Genomic DNA, 12,664 nt, shown 5'->3' on the forward strand with positions numbered 1-12,664 from the left:
AAGAGCTCCGAATGGAGCTTCTTCTGAGATCTGGTCCAGTGCATTGTCACTGGTTTGGGCATTTTTGTTAAGGGGGTATTTTTGGTAATCATGAATTTGATTACATGGTGGTCTGTCCATGGTAACGGCTCATTTCCCAGAATTTTTACTTCCAGATTTTGTCTGAAAATAAGATCGAGGGTGTGCCCAGAAGCATGTGTGGGCCCACATACTAGTTGCTGCAGACCTAGTCCTTCCAAGTGGTCAATGCAGGCGACGGCCACAGGATACATTGAGGAAAGAAGAGGAAGTATGTTCCCTAACATCTCTTTTCCCTAATGGAAGATCAGGAAACAAAGAAGTAGAAGTAAGGCAAGTATAAGCAGAGGGGTTATAGTGCTATTTAACCTGATAGTTTAAGTGGACAAATTAAAAGTTTACTTTAAGTGATTTTAATTTCCAATCCTCCCCCAATAGAAGGCACACTATCCACAACTTGCATTCATGTTTCCTAAGAAGCAACAATTAAAGCTTTACATTGTATGCTGTACCTGACAAGGGCAAAAAGTAGACATGTGCAATTCGTTTAGTTCCAAATTAGTTTTTTAACAAATGTTGACAAATTCGGCAATTCTGAAATTCCCGAATTTCGAATTTTAAAATTTCCGAATTTCCGAATCTTCAAATTTGAAATTCCGGAAATTCCGAAATTCCGGAAATTCAGAAATTTGAAATTTGAAATTCGGAAATTTGAAATTCAGAAATTTGAAAATTCGGAAATTCTAAAATGTGGAAATTTGAAAATTCGGAAATTCTAAAATTTGGAAATTTGAAAATTCGGAATATGGAAATTCGAAAAAAAGGAATTCTGAAATTCAGATTTTCGAAAATTCGGAAATCCAGAAATTGGAAAATGTTCGAATTTCCGATTTTCAAATTTCCGATTTTTGAATTTCCGATTTTCGAATTTCCGATTTTAGAATTCTCTATTTTCTAAATTGATATTAAAAAATCAGAAATTTTTAAAAAAATTCTGAGTTTCCGAATTTTCGAAAATCTGAATTCCAGAATTCCGACTCTTCGAATTTCAGAATTTCGACTCTTCGAATTTCAGAATTCTGACACTTCGAATTTCCAAATTTCCATATTTCCATATTCCGAATTTTCAAATTTCCGAATTTTCAAATTTCCGAATTTTCAAATTTCCGAATTTCAGAATTTCTGAAAAAAGCTAAAAAAAAAAAAAGCTAAAAAAATAAAACGACAACAAAAATTAAAAAAATAAATTCTGCAGTGCACAAAAGTCATGGCCCCACCCACAAACCATAAATAAAGAATAAATCCTTGTCTTTTAATGATATTCAAAAGCTTTCTCTTTGGAAAAGGCAATTACGTTCTTCAGTAGAGAACAGTTCTTACTTGGAATAAAATTCTCCAGGTATTCAAACCACTGGCGTAGCGTAGAGTCTCCGAGCATGTGGATATCTTTCCCTTGAAGGCAGGCTAATGCATCAGACGGACTGGGAAAATGTCTTGCCGAACATGTCAGGGATGTCCAAACATCATTATAGTAGAAGCCAGATGGCTGTGGAGGTTCCTGACCAGGCCTACAGACTGTGAGATTGGACGTAAGATCTGCAAGACAGCATGACCGATTAAGGCTTGCAAACAGAATTCACCTATGAATGAACATTTTATAGACCATTTTATAGACCATGTAAAATTGACCAAGCCATTTCCTTTTGGTGAGGGAAGTTTAGCTGCTGAGTCTCTTCTAGGAAAAGGGAGCAGGAGAAGCTGAGCTGCTAATTTAAAGCCCAATTCCAGGATACACTATATTACCAAAAGTATTGAGACACCTGCCTTTACACACACAAGAACTTTAATGGCATCCCAGTCTTAGTCCGTAGGGTTTAATATTGAGTTGACCCACTCTTTGCAGCTATAACAGCTTCAACTCTTCTGGGAAGGCCGTCCACAAGATTTAGGTTTTCTTCAAAAAAGCAATATTAATTGACACTACTGAAAAAACATATTTGAAAAAAATTATATACTGTCGTCCTATCAATTCAAGCAAAAAAAAGAGAAGAGTTTTTGAGGCAACCTTGGACTTTCATGGTAAATGGAAAATGTAGCGCTAAAAAGTTGAGTAAGCAATATTCAAATAATCAAATGTTGCTATGCACATGAAAGGTAGGTCACAAAGTGTGAAAATATAACATATATAAATATAACTCATATATGGAAGATTATGGGAAATGCCCAAATAAATGAACCCATCCATGTAGTGAACACATAAAGTCCAGTATAAAATAGTTTTTGCTCAGAAGTGAAGCACAGTGATATAGTGAACACGTAGAAACATCTAGGTGTTGTATCTTCAATCAAAAAAATGGGCTATGTACTCTTACCAGAGATGGTGGACTTGAATGGCGATGACAACGAGTCAATCGAGCAGAGAGAGCCAAGATGGGCAGTCTTCCACAACGATCATGGGAACCCAGGCATTTCCAGGAGCAGCTTCTAGGGGTCTTGTAGGTGACCGTAAGGTTGAGAAACCAAGTTGAAACAGCCAGATGGAAGGACCAAAAAAAAAAACTCTCATTGAGGAAGATGTAAAGAGAAAAAAGAAGGGCTACACATGGTATAGATCAAAAAGGATAGGTTTTATTGAATAAAAACCCATTGGCATCCCTGGTAATAAAAATGTGTGATCACAAAAGTAAAAAGGAGCAATATGGAGAACAATATGGAGAGCAATAAGCCAAGTCCAACGTGTTTCATCTAAGTAGACTTCAACAGGGGCATTTGTCCCTGTTGAACTTTGGACTTTCATGGCACGATAAAGATTCACATAAGCAGTATGTATAAACATATATCAATTTATTAAGAAAAAACAGAGTTAAAAGGTAGTCCTTTAAAGCGTGAATACAAAGCACACCATTTTTATATCTCTGAAAATACGAACTGTAAACACAAAATTTCCATATTTTGTCTTAAATCTTTTCAATTGTGATCCTTGTATATATATTTGCTCTATTTCATTGTGTTTAAAGGGGTTGTAAAGATACAATTTTTTTCCTAAATAGCTTACTTTACCTTAGTGCAGTCCTCCTTCACTTACCTCATCCTTCCATTTTGCTTTTAAATGTCCTTATTTCTTCTGAGAAATCCTCACTTCCTGTTCTTCTGTCTGTAACTCCACACAGTAATGCGAGGCTTTCTCCCTGGTGTGGAGTGTCGTGCTCGCCCCCTCCCTTGGACTACAGGAGTCAGGACGCCCACTAACACACAGCTCCTTTCTCTATCTGCAACATAGAGAGTGTCCTGACTCTCCAGTAGTCCAAGGGAGGGGGTGAGCACGACACTCCACACCAGGGAGTAAGCCTTGCATTACTGTGTGGAGTTACAGACAGAAGAACAGGAAGTAGGGATTTCTCAGAAGAAATAAGGACATTTAAAAGCAAAATGGAAGGATGAGGTAAGTGAAGGAGGACTGCACTAAGGTAAAGGAAGATATTTAGGGAAAAAAATTGGACCTTTACAACCCCTTTAAGTGTATCTATTTATATCTATATGTTTATTCATTTATAGAGATATCCATACATATAAACTTTGAAAATATACTCCTGAAGAAGCGGTCTCACCGCGAAACATGTAGAGGCGGAACTGTCAAGGGATGAACACCTGATACCCCTCTACACAGATGGTTCCACGTCTATGTTTACAGTTCCTACTTTCAGAGGTATAAAAATTATGGGCCAGATTCACAGAGAAAGTACGCCGGCGTATCTACTGATACACCGGCGTACTTCTCAAATTGAATCCTCAAACCAAGATACGACGGCTTCTGGCTTTGATCCGACAAGCGTACGGCTTAGTACGCCTTCGGATCGTAGGTGCAATACTTCGGCGCCCGCTGGGTGGAGTTTGCGTAGTTTTCCGCGTCGGGTATGCTAATTAGCTTTTTCCGTCGATCCACGAAGGTACGCGCGGCCGTCGCATTCTCTTACGTCGTCGCTAGCCGGCTTTTCCCGGCGTATAGTTAAAGCTGCTATTTTGTGGCGTATATATAGACTTGCCATGTTAAAGTATGGCCGTCGTTCCCGCGTCAAATTTAAATTATTATTTTTTTTGCGTAAGTCGTCCGTGAATAGGAAAGGACGTAACTCACGTCTAAGTTCAAAAAATGACGTCGGTGCGACGTCATTTCGCGCAAAGCACGGCGGGATATTTAAAAACGGAGCATGCGCAGTTCAATCGGCGCTGGGACGCGCTTCATTTAAATGAATCACGCCCCCTACCCGCCCAATTTGAAATACGCGCCAAGAGATTTTTTTCTGCGTTTTGCATTGAATTCAACGCCGCGCTAGCTTTCAGACGCGTTTTTCTTTCTCTATTCAAAATCAATGGATCCCTATGGGAGCCCATTGATATGAATAGAGGTCGCACTAGAAGTCGGATTAAGATGATCCGACTTGTGGGGCGACTCGTGTGCGGAGAATCTTGAAGAGGAACCCAGCAGGTCAGGAAAGGGGGCGAGCGAGTGCCCCCCCTCCTAGACCATACCAGGCCACATGCCCTCAACATAGGGGGGGTTTGTGCTTTTTCGTCGAGTCAACATCGGAAGAGAAGAGGAAAGACGACGACGGGGAAGACCGGGCTGCCGCTAGTAACACTTAACACTTTTTCCCCCAGGTGAATGGGTAGGGGTACTATGTACCCTATACTCATTCACATAGGATGGGGGGCCAGGATCTGGGGACCCCCTTATTAAAGGGGTTCCCAGATTCCGATAAGCCCCCCGCCCGCAGACCCCGACAACCAACGGCCAGGGTTGTCGGGAAGAATCCCTTGTCCTCATCAACATGGGGACCAGGTGCTTTGGGGTGAGGGACGCAGTGCCCCATCTGCCCCAAAGCACCAACCCCCCCATTTTGGGGGCATGTGGCCTGGTATGGTCTAGGAGGGGGGGGGCGCTTGCTCGCCCCCTTTCCTGACCTGCCGGGGCTACGTGCTCGGATAAGGGTCTGGTATGGATCCTGGGGGAACCCCCACGCCGTTTTTTTTTTGGTGTGGGGATTCCCCTTAAGATCCATACCAAACCGAAGGGTCTGGTATCATCCTGAAGGGGAACCTCACGGAAAAAAATGTTTTACATTTTCATGGGGGTTCCCCTTCAAGATTCTCTGAGTCGCCCCGCAAGGCGGATCATCTTGATCTGACTTCTGTCGCGACCTCTATTCATATCAACGGGCTCCCATAGGGAACCATTGATTTTGAATAGAGAAAGAAACGCCGGACGAGGCTTAACACAGCGTTAACACCCTTTGCCGGCGTCTGACGTCTTTACAGCTCTAACGCTGGAGCCTCAGAACGCACTGGTCCTGGTTTTGTTTTTTGCAGCTTAAAAACGGCTCAGCTATTTACAGCCCAAAAACTTCATGGTGGGCAAGAGGCCATAGGCTAACATGGAGAGCTGTTTTTAAGCTGCAAAAAAACGCTCATAAAAGTGGCTGTAAAAACGTCTGTGGGCATGAGGCTTAATGTTTACTAAAATGATACACAAACTACAAGGTAAACAAGAATAATTATAGAAGTACATTGCATTATGTAGGTGCTTTAAAATCTTACCTAGTGTATCTGATGTCACATGGATAGGAGGGATGGACCCCGGGACAACCTGGTTAGTCACAGAGCTGTTGGAGGGCAATAATGAATGAAACTGATGGAATTAAAGCACAGCCAACATGTTAAAATAAGAACTATAGTAAAAATATCCCTGTACCCTGAGAATGTTTGCATTGCAGCGGGGCTGTTTTAATGAGAGGGCACACCTGGGCACTGCCCAGGGGCCCCAGCTGCATGCGGGGGCCCCTGCACTTTCCCAAAAGCAGCTGGTCCTTGAGCCCACGCTGTCCCACAATTGGGGGCCCATGATGGCACTGAGAGTGATAGATACACAGGGGAGGCAGTCTGCCTCCTACCTACTTGATGTCTGTTTACCTTCACTGTCATCATTGTAGGGGCCCCAGAGCATTACTTTGCCCAGGGGCCCATGATGCTATTAAGACGGTCCTGCATTGCAGACCCCCCAACACTGAAGTTTATTTTTTATTTATTTATTTATTACAGGTGCTTAGAGTTGAGAACAAGGGACAACCTAGAAAGGAGAAAGTTTGTGGCCCGGATTCTCAGAGGACTTACGACGGCGCAGCGCCATGTACGCCGTCGTAAGTCCTAATCCGAGCCGTCGTATCTATGCGACTGATTCTTAGAATCAGTTACGCATAGATAACCATTAGATCCGACAGGCGTAAGGCTCTTGCCTGTAAAACTTGCGGCAGCGTAACGTAAATGACATACGTTACGCCGCCGCAGAAATACACCGGTACTACCAGAATCTGGCCCTGTATGTCTAAATTGCACTGAATTTTAGCCATGGCCGAAAGGAAAGTCAAAAGCCCAGTAAACACGTACAGAAAGTTGGGCGGTTCAACAGGAACCAGCTGACTTTTGGTAGGTGTGTATCGCTATCTGTTCAACTGAAGCCAGTCTAATGAATGACTTAATTTGAATGATCTTGTTGGAAAACCAGCATTCGATCAGGGCCTGCAGCCAATGGCTGCAAGCGCTGATCAGTGTATTCTGGAGGGTCCCCCTGTCAGAATACAATAGCACAGCAGGAGAGATCCTGCATCCACATCTTTTGATGTGGGGATCTGTCAGGTTTTTATTTTTTGTTTGTTCGGGTTGAACGGAAAAAAACTGAACGTGTATACCCAGCTTAACAACTTGCCAACCAGCACGCGCCGTTATACGGCAGCAGGTGGTTAGTTCCCGCGAATCGCCGTATGGGTACGTCTGTACCCTTAACCACTTGCCGACCAGCATGGCAAGGCTGAGCAAAACAAAGTCATGTAAGTTTCTTCGCCCTGTGGCCACTAGGGGCACGCGGCCGCTGCTCGCCCCCAGAGCCGATGCGAGTGTCCGGCGGTCGCGATGACCGCCGGGAACCCGCGATCGCTCGTGACATAGCGAGAACCGGGATCTATGTGTGTGTGTAAACACACACAGATCCCGGTTCTTTCAGTGAACAAATGACTGATCTTGTGCTCATCCAAAGTATGAACAGTGATCTGTCATTTTCCCTAGTGAGTCCCACCCCCCTTCACTTAGAATACAGGGAGGGAACACATTTAACCCCTTGATCGCCCCCCTAGTGTTAACCCCTTCCCTGCCAGTGACATTTACACAGTAATCAGTGCATTTTTATAGCACTGATTGCTGTATAAATGTCAGTGGTCCAAAAAATGTGTCGAAAGTGTCCGATCTGTCCACCGCAATGTTGCAGTACTGCTAAAAATCGCAGATCACCACCATTACTAGTAAAAAAATATTATAATAATAAAAATGCCATAAAAATGGCATAAATCTTTCCCATAGTTTGTAGACGCTATAACTTTTGCGCAAACCAATCAATACACGCTTATTGTGATTGTTTTTACCAAAAACATGTAGAAGAATATATATTGGTAAACTGATTAAAAAAATAGTTTTTTATAAATGACATTGGAAAGTGCAATCATAAAGTTAAATGTGTGCCTAGGGAGTGCTTGCTAACTGTGTTGGGGATGGTTTGACTGGATTAAAGCGGGAGTTCACTCAAAAAAAATTTAACATTAGATTGATGCTCATTTTGTCAAGGGGAATCGGGTGTTTTTTTTTTTCAATCCGAGCAGTACTTACCGTTTTAGAGAGCAATCTTCTCCGCCACTTCCGGGTATGGGCTGCGGGACTGGGCGTCCCTATTTGATTGACAGGCTTCCGACAGGCTTCCGACGGTCGCATACATCACGTCACGAGTAGCCGAAAGAAGCCGAACGTCGGTGCGGCTCTATACGGCGCCTGCGCACCGACGTTCGGCTACTTTCGGAAATTCGTGACGCGATGTATGCGACCGTCGGAAGCCTGTCGGAAGCCTGTCAATCAAATAGGAACGCCCAGTCCCGCAGCCCATACCCGGAAGCGGTGGAGAAGATCTCTCTCTAAAACGGTAAGTACGGCTTCGATTTTAAAAAGAATACCCGATTCCCCTTGACAAAACGAGCCTCAATCTAATGTTAAAAATTAACTTTTTGGGTGAACCTCCACTTTGAGAGAGATCTGTGTTCCTGTTTAGCAGGAGCACAAGGTCTCCCTCTTCCTCACTGACAGAATGGCGATCTGTCTTGTTTACAACCGTTCTGCCTCTCTACGAACGTTCGATGGACCCGGTGATTGGCTCCCGCTGTGTCCAATCACAGCGGGAGCGGGTCACTGGTGGACCCTGAAGAAGCAAGCAATGTACAGGTACATTGTTTCGTGCAGCCGGGCCGCCCTGCCACATTATATGGGCAGTGGGCTGTCCGGAAGTAGTTAAAATATCAATATAAAAACATTTGCACTCACATAAGGGGGAGACAGACTGGGGTCAGTGGCATATGTTCCAGGACAATCAAAGAGAGCTACAGTCAAAAAGTATTTTATTGGGAATATTATGTGATAGACCAACACAAAGTGATGCATAATTGTGTAGTGGAAGGATAATGATAAATGGTTTTAATTTTTTGAATGTGAAAAGTGTGGTGTACATTTGTGTTCAGCCCCCTAGAAAAATGCTATTTTTTTAAATGGTCATTATAAAACGATCGTGTAGGCTCCAGAGCATTTTTCTCGACGGGAAAAATGGGCATTAAAAATTTAGAACATGCTCTATTTTTTCTCATCGTTTTTCACATAGTCGTTTTTCACGTCGTGAAAAACGGTCGTGTGTAGGCTTTGATGATGGGAAAAAAACATGCATGCTCAGAAGCAAGTTATGAGATGGGAGCACTCGTTCTGGTAAAACTAGCGCTTGTAATGGAGATAGCACATTCGTCACGCTGTAACAGACTGAAAAACGCAAATTGTCTCTCACCAAACTTTTACTAACACGTAATCAGCAAAAGCAGCCCAAAGGGTGGCGCCATCGGAATGGAACTTCCCCTTTATAGTGCCGTCGTGTTGTACGTCACCGCGCTTTGCTCAAGCATTTTTTTTTTCACGACTGTGTTTGTGCAAGGCAGGTTTGACAAGAATCACGTTGAGAAAAACTTTTTTTTTTTTCCATGACATTAAAAACGGTTGTGTATACGCGGCATTAGAATGGCCCAGTCAAAGTCCAGACATAAATCCAATTGAGAATCTGTGGCAAGACTTAAAAATTGCTGTTCACAGACGCTCTCCATCCAATCTGACAGAGCTTGAGATATTTTGCAAAGAAGAATGGGGAGAAATGTCCCTCTCTAGATGTGCAAATCTGGTAGAGACATCCCCAAAAAGACTTGCAGTGAAAGGCTGTTCTACAAAGTATTGACTCAGGGGGGCTGAATATAAATGTACCCCACACTTTTCATATATTTAATAATAAACAATTTTGAAAAACATTTATAATTTTCCTTCCACTTCACAATTATGAGCCACTTTGTGTTGGTCTATTACATAAAATCCCAATAAAATGTATTTACCTTTTTGGTTGTAACATGACAAAATGTGGAAAATTTCAAGGGGTATGAATACTTTTTCAAGGCAATGTACATGCGGGACGCCGGACGCATGGATTCCAATGTTTTTTTGTTTTTTATTAAGCATGTAATTAGAGCCAGAGGCTCTAATAGGCTTCAATAAAGGGTGGGCTCAGGGCCCTGAGCCCACCCAGAATATTTGCTATTGTCACACTGATTCTCCTCCCAGCCAATCAGGAAGCGGGTCCTGAGACTCAGCACTTGATTGGCTGAAAGGACAGGTGACCATTTGGCCGCGTACACACGGTTGGACAAAACTGATGAGAATGGACCGAGGTTCAGTTTAATCGGTCCAAACCGACCGTGTGTCCTTCGGTCCAAAATTTTAAAACATGTTTTAAAATCAAACCGATAGACCGCTTCCCCATCGGTCCAAACCGATGGTTAGTACAGAAAGCATCGGTTCAAAACCCGCACATGCTCAGAATCAAGTCGACGCATGCTTGGAAGCATTGAACTTCGTTTTATTCAGCACGTCGTGTGTTTGACATCACCACGTTCTGACCCAAACGGTTTTTGGAACGATGGTGTGTACGCACATCAGACCATCAGGCCACTTCAGCGGTGAACCGATGGAAATGGCCCGTTGGACCATTCTCATAGGTTTGGAACGACCGTGTGTACGCGGCCTTTTGGTCGCCTAGGAGGGGGGAGATGCACGGCTGCCATGAGGAGACACACGAGCAGCCGCCGCCCATCACCCGAAGTAAAGCGCTGCCTGCTTGATGGGGTAAGTGCGGAAGCCGACCAACCGACCGACACATTACAATGGCGGTTCCTGGTCTCTCGGGCATCGGCTCTCCCCAGGTGGATTCCTCACATTTCATGGTGATGAGCTTGGACGTTTACAGAAGGAAGAAAACATTGTTTGTGTTTCCAGTTTAGCTCACAGAAAAGGACACTGCAAAAATAAAATTGAAGGGACTGGAGGTCACAAGCCTCTGGATTTTAACGGTGTTCTATATGGGGATATGGAATCACTGTCACAACATCTAAAATATAAAAAAATATATTACAAAAGATAAAAAACATGAAGCAACTTTGTATTCTTATCAAAAAAATAAATTGTTCCAATGAAGCATATTGAACAGACAGTACCACTCTATTAACATGTTTCGCTCGACAGAGCTTCCTCAGGAGATTTTGGTGTGGTGTCTATTATGCTATAAACAACAAAAGATGAAATGACTGCTCATGTTGAAAATATGGTATGCATACAAAACATACAGGTTGGCATAAATATAGAAATTAAGCAAATACATCAGGTATGGGGCATAGGAACATTTTTGTTGGGTATAAGAGTACAAAGACAATGAACCTTACCGTTCATTGGGTTCATTGTCTTTGTACTCATATACCCAACAAAAATGTTTCTTTGCCCCATACCTGATATTTTTATATGTCTTTTCTTGATGTATTTGCATAATTTCTATATGTATGCCAACCTGTATGTTTTGTATGCATATCATATTTTCAACATGAGCATTCATTTCATCTTTTGTTGTTTATAGCATAATAGACACCACACCAAAATCTCCTGAGGAAGCTCTGTCGAGCGAAACATGTTGAGAGAGTGGTACTGTCTGTTCATTATGCTTCATTGGAACAATTGATTTTGTGATAAGAATACAAAGTTGCTTCACGTTTTTCATCTTTTGTAATAAAAATGTCTATATTTTATATGTTGTATCAGTGATTCCATATCCCCATATAGAACACCGTTAAAATCCCGAGGCTTGTGACCTCCAACCCCGTCAATTTTGTCTTTATTTATTGGGATGTGGTGTTTGTTTTGATTCCTCCTTCTTATTCTGTTCCAGTTGACACTGCTAAAATGTTCTAAGCCTGAAAAAAAAAACTACTGTCATCTGAGGAATGGTAAGCTGCAGAATAGAACATTTTTGTAATATATAAATCAGCCCTCACTATGTCCCCGACTCTTATGCCGGCAAGTGACACTCAGCAGTGTCCAGCCAGCAATAAGATCACTGGTATTATACCAGTGTTTCTCAATTCCAGTCCTCAGCCCCCCCCAACAGGTCAGGTTTTCAGGATTTCCATTATTTTGCACAGGTGATTTGATCAGTTTCACTGCCTTAGGCTGGGTTCACACTACTACACTACTTTCATCCTACTTTGCTCTGTGTTCAATGTTTCCCTATGAGAGCGTCTTGTAGCGTCCTACACAAGTCGGTCCAACTTTGAAAATGCTCCCTGTACTACTTTTGGTCCTACATTGATCCTACTTCAGGCCCATTGAATATCATTGAAGTCGGACCAAAGTAGTATCCTGTTCATGAAAGTAGGATGGATGTAGGACCAATGTAGGATAAATGTAGGACCAATGTAGCAGGAATGAAAGTAGGATGAAAGTAGTGTAGTAGTGTGAACCCAGCCTTAGTAATCACCACAGCCTTTTCATCTGAGGGAAATCCTGAAAACCTGACCTGTTGGGGGGGCCTGAGGACTGGAATTGAGAAACACTGTATTATACCCAGGGCCATCTTAATAGCATCATGGGCCCCTGGGCAAAGTTATGCTCTGGGGCCCCTACAATGATGACAGTGCAGGTAAACAGACATCAAGAAGGTAGGGTGCAGATTGCCTCCCCTGTGTATCTATCACTCTCAGTGCCATCATGGGCCCCCCAATTTTGGGGCATCGTGGGCTCAAAGACCAGCTGCTTTGGGGAAAGTGCAGGGGCCTGTCACGTACCTGGTAGTGGAGCCCAACGTGCAGGGAGCGGCCTCTCGTAAGCCTCTGACTCAGGAGCCCCTGGTAGAGTAGACAGGGGTCAGGAGTTCAGAGGGACACAAGTGCCTAGTTAGTAAGTAGCGGGCTGGATGCGGTAGTAGAAAGGTGCACCGAAGTACTGGCAGGATACCAACGGCAAGCTGGAGCAGAAGCGTGGCACTCGTGGGACAGGAACGAAGCAGGTGAAGCAGACCGGGTCAAACACAGACGGGCAGATCAGGAGCCAGAACGGAATCCAAAGGGGTAGTCAAAGTCCAGGCCGGGTCAGTATAACAGGCGGGCAGAGAACAGAGCAAGGGGCTGAGCAGGTGTGGTGGTCAAACGTA

The 12,664-nt window shown here is 43.4% G+C and overlaps 1 protein-coding gene across 1 annotated transcript in view; it reads right to left on the reverse strand.

Moving 5' to 3' along the window:
• Positions 1–12,664, reverse strand: part of LOC120930578 (NXPE family member 3-like) — a 61,575-nt gene that overhangs the window by 13,914 nt on the left and 34,997 nt on the right. The window contains exons 4-5 of the mRNA XM_040341753.1: positions 5,497–5,678; positions 1,399–1,650 (exon numbers count right to left, since the gene is read on the reverse strand). Of these exons, the coding sequence (XP_040197687.1) occupies positions 1,399–1,650; positions 5,497–5,678 (434 nt within the window). The remainder of the gene's footprint in view (positions 1–1,398; positions 1,651–5,496; positions 5,679–12,664) is intronic.

This window comes from Rana temporaria, chromosome 3 (genome assembly GCF_905171775.1).
Source record: "Rana temporaria chromosome 3, aRanTem1.1, whole genome shotgun sequence".
Taxonomy (NCBI): Eukaryota; Metazoa; Chordata; class Amphibia; order Anura; family Ranidae; genus Rana; species Rana temporaria.